General features: G+C 34.4%; 1 protein-coding gene across 1 annotated transcript; it reads right to left on the bottom strand.

Moving 5' to 3' along the window:
• Positions 1-5,804: 5,804 nt before the first annotated feature.
• LOC111894842 (uncharacterized membrane protein At1g75140) lies at positions 5,805-8,240 on the bottom strand. Its single transcript, XM_023890931.3, has one exon. The coding sequence runs from the start codon at positions 7,979-7,981 to the stop codon at positions 6,032-6,034; it is 1,950 nt and encodes a 649-aa protein (XP_023746699.2). The 5' UTR covers positions 7,982-8,240; the 3' UTR covers positions 5,805-6,031.
• Between the last annotated feature and the right edge of the window lie 4,440 nt (positions 8,241-12,680).

Genomic DNA, 12,680 nt, shown 5'->3' with positions numbered 1-12,680 from the left:
TAGAAGGATTTTGATCCTTAGAGTGATTTTGGTGGATTTTTAGTGCATTTGGAAAAAGAGGAAATTTGTGAAGTGTTGGTTGTCTTGGAGCTTGGAGATTCAGGCCTTATTTATCTTAATCTAGCTTCTGGAGGTATAAAGTTTAATCTAAATGGCTTTCTCATATAGATCTAGTTTGGGATATGATTTGTCATGTTTTGGTCCCATAGTTGTGTTTCTTGTGAGTAGAAGTTACTACATAACCTTTGAGCCTCATATTTGGTCTTTGTTAAGGTCATTAAGTCATAAAAATCGAATCTTGATGAGTATAATCCTTTCATCCATGAGTTGTTGGTCTTTTGATGAAGTTTGAGACTTAAGGATTTGGTTTGGACCCCATTAATCCATGTAAAGTCATAAAGCCATGAACTTTATGACTTAAGACATCCCTTAGAGGTTAGATATGAGTTTGGACATTTTGGTATTAAGTATTAAGTCCTTAAAGTGAGAAATGGTCACTAAGGGAGTACGATGGGCGTACGTATGTGTACGCTCGACATAATGCATGGTTTCCCTGATTCCTCATTGTGACGGGTTGTACTCTAAGCGCTAGCATGTAGTATGCGGGGCATACTAATCTGGTACGCGGGGAGTACTCATGAGATGCTTTTTTTAGCCTTTTGGGCCTTGGGTCTTTTGGGAATTGGGCCATGAGTTGTTGGGTCTGATATGGGAAGGGTAAAATGGTCTTTTACCCATTAGAATGATAGAAAATGAATTGGATCGTGGATTATGGGGATTTATCTTAATTATTGATTAGGGACTATTTGGTTGTGTTTAGTGTGAGGAACCTATTACACCCCAAAACCAAGAACGGCGGAAACGTTCTGGGGCAGAGGACGTCATGTAAAGTATCACAACAATGCAAATTAGTAAACAAGCAACAACACCATCCATTGAATTAATAGTATAATTTTAAATACAAGTGTGTTCTTTTATAGAATAAAACAACATAATGAATAATCAAAATAAAAGACGAGTCTTGACTGCTCTATCTTCTCAAAACCTGGTCATCATACCTATCTATTGGTGACCTGAGAATACAAATGATTTTGAAAGCGAGTATCAGCATAAAGCTAGTGAATTCATAAGTATTTTAGTGTCATTGATTTGTAAAAACTTGTAATGAAAGACTTGTAATTGTTTTGAGGAAAAGTTTGTATAAATATGAAAACCCTAGAAAATCCCATATTTCCTACTAGTATAAAAAGCAGTCTTCTACTAAGATCCGACTGTTTTGAAAGTATGTATCATTGTAAAAATGACGGTTTTTCCCCTGTATAACTATTATTATAAAAATATAGTCTACCTCATCGTTTATGTGAATGTGTCACAAAATAAAGGTAATAAGGAAAATAGTATATTTATATCAAAATATAATCTACCTCATCGTTTATGTGAATGAGTCACAAAGTAAAGGTAGTAAGGAAAATTGTATAATCCTTAAGAATGTATCCATTTGTATAGGATAAACACGGCGTGGTAACTCGCCGAACAGTACAACCGAGAACATCCGAAGATGAACACACCTTCTGTTGCGAGCAACCAAGTGTAGGATGGTCAGTCCATGAGTATGTAGAAGTATAACTTCCTATAGTATGTAGTAGTATCTCTTCGTATAGTATGTACTAGTGTCTCTTCGTATAGTTTGTATTAGTGTCTCTTCGTATAGTATGTATTAGAGTAGTGTATGTATTGACTCATGTATGAACTGACTCTTAGTGTGATTGCTTGTACTAGGAATAGTAAATAGTATCTCCTAACTGTACCTATTATAGTTACTAGTAATGTACGTGTATAACCGAAAGTATGCCTTTGCTACCCAAAGGTACTGAATTGACTAATAGAACTTTTATGTCTGTATATGTATACATAATATATAACTAATATTTAGACGATATTAGGACAAATATCCGATGCCCTAAGGCCACATCCAAACAAGGAAAAGGAATTAAAGCGAGCTAGCAGTCCTAAGTCCTTTAAACATTACTTATATAACTATACATATATAGGCATGCATTTGACAATATAAAAGTATAAAAGAAGTTTTGTAAAACCTTTGAAAAGTTAATAAATAAGAATTGATGACTTGATGTCAGTTTATAAAGCGATTTAAAAGCAGTTTGAATGATAAGAACAGTTTAGAGTGTAAGAAATCCTTTGTTTGAAACACGGCTTGAAGTACATGAAGACCTTTGTTTGAAACGTAGTTATAACAGAGTTTGAAAGGAAATATATAGTATGTAAGACAGTTTGATAAAGAGTTTAATATGTAAAAACGTTTTGAGAAATCATTTTGAAGTAGTATACTGAGTAAAACAGCTAAAAGTGTAGTAAATCCATTTGTATGCTAGTTATTAATCACATGTGATTGATATAATAACTAGTATGATTCAACTTGTATTCCACCCCACATAAAAGCATTTAAAAACATTTAAAAGGTTAATTAAGGGGTATGAACTCACTTGATAAGTGGTGAATCGAGCAGCGTTTCGTTTCCAAGAAGGATTGTTCTTGACGTAACTGCGAGTCTTGGGTGAAGAAACGAGCTTCACGCGGGCAGTACTTCGATTGGAAAGAAGTTAGTTTCTCGGGAGATTCGGAGCGTTGGGACTCGCTTCGTGTGTGAGAGGTGTTACCGGGGCTTCGGGGTGGTTTAGAAGGGTTTAATAGCGTGTAGAAGTAGGAGAAAGGATGGAAATGAGCAACCAAACTCAGAAGGCTTCGATTTCTATTTATAGGCAAGATTTCGACTCTCACGTCGTGATTTTTCATAACTCACTTCGTGAGTTTGGTCCCGCTTTGCTCATGGCATGCGTCACTCATCAACTTGCTTTGGAAGGGTCATTCAGACTGTTCACGTCGTGAGTTTTAAGGCTCACGTCATGAGTCTTATACGTAGAATTGACTTCTGCATTCTAGGCCTGAAAAGTGGTGATTTGACTCCTCACGTCATGAGAAATGATGCTCACGTCGTGAGTTCAGTTAAATTAGGGTTTCTGACATGCGTCCTACTCTCAAACAGCTATATCTTCGGAAGGCCATAACTTTTGCATACAAGCTCCGTTTTTGACGTTCTTTATATCCACGTGAAGGTGGAGACATACTCTACGACTTTCATTAAGATAATTAAGGCTAAAAAGTATTCTATCTTAAACTCACTTTTTACACTAACTACGCTTTGTCGGTTTTATCGATCTTTGATTGGTCATAACTTCTTCGTTATAACTCGAATTTTTGTGTTCTTTATATTTTTGGAAACCTACTTATGATCTCTATCACTTTATTTATCCCAATTAAGGTTATTGAACAATTTATTTTTGACCTAAATTTTGCTGGTGTTACAGAACCCGGTAGCAGAAACGCGTGTGTTTCGGTTATCTCGGATTAAGGTGAGTCTCCTCACTGTACCCGTAGGTCCAAGGCACCAATTTCGGCCCACTAGAATGTTATATGCTAGTTGTCTATGTGACTCTTGTATGGTATGTTGGGCTAGGCCCATTTACAGCTAGCAAAAATCGACCCAACTCGAACCCAACACAAAATTAACGGGTTGGGTTGATATTTTCAACCCATTTAACTTAAATAGGTCAACCCGTGTAACCCATTTAATTAAATAAGTTGGATTGTGTAAAAATTATCAACGTGTTTTCAACCCGTCAACCCATTTAACTTTAATATATATATATATATATATATATATATATATATATAATGTTGCCTTATTATTATTATCTATATTTAATAAAATTCAATCCTAATTTCTATTATTTTTTAGCGTCGATAATATTGGTTACTCTCCAATATCATTGTGAAACTAAACATTTTTAATGTTATTTGAATAATTTATTTGTATTTATGAAATAGGGTTGTGTTTTTGTCATAATTATGAAGTTCTATTTACGTTTTATAATTTAAGTGGTATAATATTTAATTATATAACTTATTTAATTGATTTTAAATGGGTTAACCCAAGTTTAACCAATTTATTTAATAGGTTGGGTAGGGAACTAAATAAACAGGTCAACCCGGTGACAACTCATTTATCTAAAAGGTTGGGTTGGGTTGGAAATACCAACCTATTTAAATAAACAGTTTCGGTGGGTTGAAATTTTCAACCTAATTATTAAATTGGTTAAACTCGAACCCAACTCAGGTCGACCCATTGTCACCTCTAGGCCCATTGTATGTTGGGTTGCGCTAATGGATCAGGATAGGCTAGGCCCAATGTATGTTATGTAGGATACTAGTTGTTTCTGTGACTCTTGCATTGTATATTGGGCTAGGTCCATTATATGATGAGCTAGGCCAATTATTGTGGGTTGGGCTTAATGTGAGAGCTAAGCCCAAATATATGTATGATATGTGGTATTTTGGGGAACCCATTAAGTTTTGTGCTTACAATTTTATGGTTATGGTTTCAGGTACTTACAGTTCAAAAGGAAAGGACCCGACTTGATCACATCGCATCCATCCCTGTTTCCGCAACTTTATGATTTTGGATTGTACTCTGATAACTATTTTTACTCTGATATACTTTCGAATGATTAAAAATGATAAATAATGTTTATTGTTGAACTAAAAATAAAATTTTTATATATAATTTTTGAGACGTTACAAAAAGAGTTGATTACTTTCAAAGCAATATATTCTATAAAAGATCATATACATTTAAAACACTCTTTATACCTAAAAAGAAGAGAGAATGTACATATGAACTCACATTAACATTAGGAGACCAGATACTTGTCTAGTCTCAATCCACTTTCCAAGTTAATGTCCTTGTATCGTACATATTAGTATTACCCTTATTATCATTAAAAGATTCATTTACCTTTCACACATAACAATTCACTTTATTTTTTCTAAATCTCTTTACTTTATCAATAAAATTCTAGACATGTTTGACAAAACTAATGGGTAGCGGACAGTTGGTAGATAGAAGTTGTGTAAAATTGCATAAAATGACAATTGTATAAAAATTATAATTATATAAACATATTTTTAAAAATAATTCTAAAAATTGATTAAAAAAGCTCAATAGTTTTTTCTTAAGATTTAAAACTTTTTGTTTAAATTAAAAATTAAATATACGTATTCCCAAACAAAGTTTTTTTGTTTAGATTAAGTTTTTTGTTAAAAATTAAAGTTATAAGTTTCCAAAATGCTTGTTATAAGTTTCCAAAATGCTTGTTATCAAACACACCCTTAATTCTCATATACATTTAATAACAATGTTATTTTAATAACTCTAACATCAATCCAAACTTGTTTCAGTAGCCAAAGACATTTCATAAAGCTTTAAACTCATTTTGGTAATTTTCTGTTATTTACTAATTGACTGTATTTCTTTATTTTAGCTTCAAATCTTATTACTATATGATTATGTGAATATAGTCATTCTCACATCATTTCAAATCCATTCCAAGAGTTAAAGCTTCATAAAAATCTAAATAGTCATTTTCATTTTTTGACAATTTAGTCAGTTTCTTGCATATTTGCGCTTAACTCCATGTTATATAGTCCAAACATGTATCCATAGTAAGTTAAACAAGTATAAATGTTCATGAACTTGAAAATGGCAAAGCTTGAATCAAGAACTTAATTTGGGAAAACCAGACACTACAAATTGATTGCAAAAAAATAAATAAATAAATAAGACATAATTTGCAAAATAATAATAATAAAAATAATAATAATAACTAAAAGAAAAAACATTTACAGACCAATCGAAAGAAAATGGCATATCACAGGGACCATTAGCATACTGGAATGAGCTTACAAATTTTGTATTGCAAAATAATTTGGCAAACAACAATTATATGCTTTAAACTTATGATTATTACTTCTTTTTCTCAAAATAACCCATCAAATACAGAGTAATAATAAAATCATACATATTCCTTCTTAATTAAACTTATTATCTCCAACTCCATATATAAAAAAAAACCCGACCCGAATTTGCATTACCAAAAACAATCCATACTCAAACTCAACTCCCATGATCATCCACAACTTGATTGTTTACAAACAAACCCTCTCTCCTTTTACCAAAACCACTACTTTCCATATTTGCCCCTCTATATTTCAATTCCGAACCTCTAAAATCCGGGTCAACCGACGCGGGTCGCGGATTCGGGTCAATCGAAGTCGGTCTAAACGAATTACCCCCGGGTCCCACATACTCGCCGTACCTTCGTGGCGGCGGCCCTCTCATCCCCCCACCACCACCATTGCCACCACCGCCGCCACTACCACCACCACCACCACCACCACCACCTCTCAGATCCATCATATCATGATTTCGCGAAGTGGGGTCGCCAAAAGATCTCTCCCCGGGACCCGGCGGAGCTCCGTTAACAAACGGGTCATCCGGGCCCCACGATGTCAAAGCTTCCTTTTTGTTAGCAAAGAAATGCCAAGCCACGAATAGAAAAAGTATAAAAAATAAAACCGGTGTACTCCATAACATTGTGTTGAATTCGCCTTTTGTAACGGGAAGATTCGATCGATACATCCCGATGTATCCACTTCCGAGGCTTAAAATCACAAGCTTATCATGATCACTTGCAATTAATGGAACAATTTCATCTTTTTTACCATCTATTGATCTCCCAATTGCGCGATAATTCAAGAACGATGCGATAATTTCATCGAGTCCGGCTGAAAACACGAGCCGGGGTAATCCCGCTCTCACGTAAAGTTGAGAAGAAACGTTGTAAACAAAGACTTTTTCTTGACTAACGATGAGAAAATACCCTTTGATTGCTTCAAAAGATAAAGGTCCACGATCAATATCGAATTTCTTCTTTGATCTTACACGACATTTGAAGTTCATGGAGTCGCCATATATCAACAGATGCACCAATTCGCCTCCTGAAGTGAACCCGTATGCTTTTCCTCTATCGGAAGCATCAAAGACATAATTCAAAGCGTATGATCCGTTGAAACCTTCACATGGAGCTTCTCGAAGCTTCATGGTTCTCAAATCTAAAGAACCTGCTCCGGTTTCTGTTAAGAACAAGAGTTTTTGTTTCAAGAAAGCAAGAGGTCGAGAACTGGGGACGATTGTCCCGATTACTGAACCTCCTTCTTTGAAAACCTTGATTGTTCCACCGATGTCTATGGCTACAGTGTATCTTGTTCGACCAACATGGTGGATTTCCATTATGCTTATGGCGGATCCGAGTTCTTGATCGAGTTTGTGAATGGTTTCTCTCTCGAGCAGATTTGATTCATCGCCCGTTGGGATTTCCCAAACTCGATGAACTAAGATGACACCATTTCCATGGCCTGTAACTACTATAGTCTCGTTTCTGAAAACGGAAAGGTAAGATAAGATAGCAGTAATGGGGGAATTCGTGAGTGTGTTGAATTGAAGCATAACTTCGCCATATCTGGTGAATACGTAGAAGTTTCCAAGGTCATCACCGACAGCGATGTATTTGCTCAATCCTTCGAGGTCTTTAAATGGTAAAACATTGAGAGAAGTTGCTTTTGTATCGAGTTTCACAGCGGAAACGAATTGAAACCTTTCAGACCAGAATAAACTATGCTTCGTAACAGATACAGCGCCCAATCTCTCAACCCTATTATCTCTCACAGAAGTACTCTCATCAACGAAACTGTTTTCTTCATCGATGTTTTTCGAATCAGACCTAAGTTCTTCTTCTTGAATGAACTTGTCATTCGAACTCCGCCTAATTTCAGTAGGAGATTCGAGTACACGTGATTCCAATCTAGTTACCAATTCGGAAAGGCTTTTCACTAGCTCATCGAGCTTACCTAATTGGGATATGTGTTGATGCAATACGTTTACGATTTCTGTTGGATCGGATAAGTCCGAGGGGTTATCTGTATCCGTGGAGGTAGTGTTGCAAATGCTAAAAGAGCGGAAGATCAAGAGTAAATAGATACAGAAACACTTGCCTTTGGTACCCATGGAAGAAGACGAAGTTAGTTCCGATTGCTACAAACCATTAACACATGGTTGTTGTGAGATTGCTGAATCTAAAGCAAGGTGTAAGAGAGATCGAAATCATAGTGATTTTAGCATTGGAAAATGGGTCTGAGAGAAGTTGGGAGTGGATTTAGGATTTTAGGGCATAAACTAGATTTTTCAGGGGAAGATAGAGAGGACTGAGGAGTGAGGAGAGAGGCTTATTCAGCGGCAGCCGCCCATGGGGCTGTTACCTGTGCAAAGTTTAATTATTTTTTTTTATTTTGATTTAATTTATTTAAAGAGTATGCATTGAAACATAAAATAAAATAAAAATATAACATGCCAAAAATAGAATGAACTAAATTATCAATGATAAAATCAAATAAAACCATATTTTCTTAAAAAAAAATGTAATTAAGCATTTTCTTTAAATATTTTACATCATTTTTGTATTAAACTTGGTTTAATACTTAAAAATGATGCAAATAATGATCTCAAAAAGCCTTGATGATTAATGGTTTTACCATAAGATATAGTCGATTGGACTTATATAACAATGTCACCTCATTGTGAATACCACCTTCTATAGGTATTGTTCATGGAAGTATTTCCAATGTTCTAAGGCCATGAGGTATGGTTTTAAGATTTTACGTGTTAAAGGGCTGCCACATCATCATCAACTTATTTTCACCATTCATTCACTATAGGGTGGAAATGGTGTTCACCAGTGAACAACCAATGAGAATGCATTCAATTTGGAGGTAGCCAATCAAAATTCTCGTAATCGTTCGTGACCCATCTCAATCCGCGTCACATTCACCATGGAGGGGGGCGGTGTTCATGCGTGAATATCCCCTCCACGTCACCCTTTACGCGTAAAACATCCTCCATACCCCATGGCCTAATGGATTCCCTCTTAAGGAGGATAGTATAACGAGGAAGTGAGGAACCCATGAAGTTAGACCAAATATTCTTTGGAAAAACATAGAAGAGACAATTGATGAGGCAATTATGGTATAATGGTCTTGGAAGTGGAAGTTAGATGAGTAATGTGATGTTTGTTTTTTGTTTGCAGATTTATATGGTCTCTTTTGTTTGTGCCGCACAGATCACGTGCAGACATTAGGCTTCGCGGACAGACCACGTGTAGATCTTTATGGCCTCTTTTGTTTGTGTCCTTTTCTTGGCACCGATATCGGACTAAAATCTTCAAACTTCTTCAGACATTTTGTAGCATAAAAAACACATTTATCTTTGTTTTTTAAACTTATATTTGTTTAAATTTTATCTATTATAAACAATTTGGAAAAAAAAAGTTACAATACTTGATTCAATGATATAATCATGACCTTTGTGTTTATAAATAAAGATTTACTTATAATAATGGTCATTGAAAATGTTTATATAAATATAAAAAAAATTGTAATATTAACTTATACATTTTGTGCCAAATTTTATAAATAATGCAATATCATTTATTTCTCGAGAAAAATATCTATGACAAGTTTTTAATTGATTTAATTGAAAATGTAAAATGAAAATCAATGTTTATTTCCATCCATTTTATATGTTAAATTCTTTTATTCATAATTACAATGTCAATGTATAACTTTGCGACCAAAGTTTGTTGATTTTTATCAAATGTATACGTTAATTCGTATCAGTCTATTTTCACTTTTTATACAATGATATACAAAAATCGATCTATATTTGTTAATTATCTATAATAAAGTCATAAAATTATTGAAAACCCTTTTAAGCTTAAAAAACAATTTAATTAGATTTTAGTTTATTATAGCAGCCTGCAGATGTTAAAAAACAAACAATCTTCTTCTTTCAGACTGCAGACAGGGTTAAGGGAATAATCGACTAGACGTGGATTAAACGAGGATCTTAAATTGTTAATTCATTGAATTTAAAAAAAATATATATGACTGATATCATAAGGTCATAAATATCAGTAATATCATAACAAAATAGGTTAATATGATTACTACAATATTAATCATTTCTCAATTAGTTTATGTTGAGATAGAACTTATTCAAAGTGTTAAAATTTCATCGATTGCCGCTACTTCGCTCATTTTGTAGGCAATGATTAATCGTTCGGCGCATTCTAGTCATTTGGGTAGCACCTAGGGACTAATCAAAGATTAATCAGGACTTAGTCAGTATTTTTAGAACACTACAATGAAACATGCAAGGTGGAAGAAAAGCATAACAAAGTCAATCACGAGACAATGAAATGGGTAGCTATAACACATGTCATGTGGTATAAATAGAAGTACACGAGATTAGACACTAAAGAATGAGACAATAGGATCTACAAACAAGCGAAAGAATAGAATTTATAAACAAGGCAAATTCAAATAAATAAGAGAAAATGGCATAGAAAATGTTGACCGTCGAGTTCTATTTAATGGGAAGGATAAAATAAATCGGATAACTATTTTTGTTCTCTATTTAATGAATGTTTTTTTGTTTGTAAGGGATATGAATGAGGAAGCCTTTATATGGTCTCTTTGTGATTTTAAAGAGGTTTCTTGCTTAAGGATTAGTATCAAGGAAGGGAATAGAGCTTTAAGGATGAAGAAGGTTGTATGGTTAGATAAATTCCTATTTATGTATGGCATCATCATTGGAGAGAAGAGATAGATAGATAACGAACATATTTAGCATCATTTTAGAAACTACCAAGATGCCTAAGGAATGGATAACCATTATGGTTACTATTGTAAAGTCCCAAAAATACTAAGTAAAAATTTTGTTTTGAATTTAACCAATACATTCATTCATTACGTCCAAAAGGTATTCAAGTATCAAAAGTGTTTCTAAAAAAATTAGAGTAATGATAAAATCAAAAGCGCAAAATCTCCAGTGGATGCGATGCAATCATGTTGGGTCCTTCCATTTGGAACTGGAAGTACCTAAAAACATTTAAACATAAAACTATAAGCACAAAGCCTATTGAATCCCCCAAATTACCACATATACACACATTTTCCATAGGCTAAACCCATGGTCTTACATCCAAGTGTCATGGGCTACCCTCATGGTCTTTCATGCAAATATCATGGGCTACCCCCATGGTCTTTCATACAGTTGTCATGGGCTACCCCATTGTCTTTTATGCAAGTATCACAAAGACAACTAAAATCCTATATAGTATAGTGAGAAGACTCACCTCGAAAGTGTTGTAAATAGCTAACAAGATCTCACAATAAAAAGCAGGTGCTAACACCACCTAAAAAGCCATAGAAGAAGAACCCTTAGTCCGCCCTTTAAAACTAGAAAATTGACCAAAAGTCACCCAAGTAAATAAGTCAACTGTCAAATTCAATTATTCAAGTCAACTTCAACGAATCACCACGTCGTGGCCTCCCACTGGCCATATCGTGGTAGAATAAAGACAAAAATAGTCAGCTTGCCCCCCAGTCACCATGTCGTGGCGGTCAAGATGTCACATCGTGGGAATTGGTCTCAACAACTTAATGGATTAAGCCGTTTTCCATCCATTCCATGAGCTACAAAGCTCAGATCTGATTCATCCCAAGGTCTTGATAGATAAAATTTCCAACTTTATCCATTAAGACATCCCAATAAGTCAAGATCTCTAAACCTAGGTTCTTAATGGCAACTTAAGGCATGAAGTCAACCTTTAAGCATTTAATCCTTAAAGCCTCAAGTCCATAACTTCCACAAGGGTTTCCTACTCCTAAACCACCATAAATCAGTGCTTTATGGAAATGCATGTCCAATGCATATGTTTTCCAAACTAGGTCAAAATCATGAAAGAAAATAGCTCAAACTTGTGTATAAGACCAAATACCCCAAAGAACCCTATATCTGGAACATATAACACCAAAAGGACCTCAAGGATCCATAAAGTTTCCAACTTTATGGAATTAATTCTTTCAAAATTTCACAACATGAAGAACAAGGGTCAATAAACCAAGATCTAGGAGCATGCAACCTAAATTTTAGATCTTGAACACTTAAAAAGGTCCAAAAATGTGCTTAATGATGATGATGAGGCTTACAAGATGAAACAATGCACCAACTGATCTTCCTTCTCGTTCAAGATGCCAAAAACACCACAAGATTCTTCAAAAACTCAATAATGGAGGCTAGATCTGATTAGGTTTAGAAAGGAAGGTGTTGGAGGCAGAGGGTGAGCAACCCCTAGCTTACACTTTCCTTATATAGGGCCTGATGCCCTAAAAATTAGGGTTTTGCTGTCATAGTGTCATACCCTACCCAGCCGTTGTCGGAAACACCGGGCAATGTGGCGTAGGGATAATTAGATCTCAACAATAGGTACAATCAAACACAAAAGTATAACTTTTAAATATTTATTTATTATTGATTTTGAATGATTACGTTATATTAAGGACAGACACAACTCTTGAAATAACTATACTAAACTTCAACAACTTCCTTGCAAACTTCTTTCATACTCGGGGAACATTCTTCCATACTAATATTCCTAAGAATACATGTATTTTGAAAAGTCAACATAGTATTGGTGAGTGCACGAGTTTATATTTTGAATTTTTGAATTCCTTTTAAAAATACTTTTCTTTAGTGAAAACCTTTTCTTATTTATTTATACAGTCTTCTATCTTTTAAGATATATTTTATTGATCTTAAATAACTATCTTTTGAGGATATCTAACGATACTAACATAATATAATTAGG

Source organism: Lactuca sativa, chromosome 5 (genome assembly GCF_002870075.4).
Source record: "Lactuca sativa cultivar Salinas chromosome 5, Lsat_Salinas_v11, whole genome shotgun sequence".
Taxonomy (NCBI): domain Eukaryota; kingdom Viridiplantae; phylum Streptophyta; class Magnoliopsida; order Asterales; family Asteraceae; genus Lactuca; species Lactuca sativa.
Note: the sequence above shows the minus strand (reverse complement) of the source record. Positions and strands in the feature narration are given on the sequence as shown.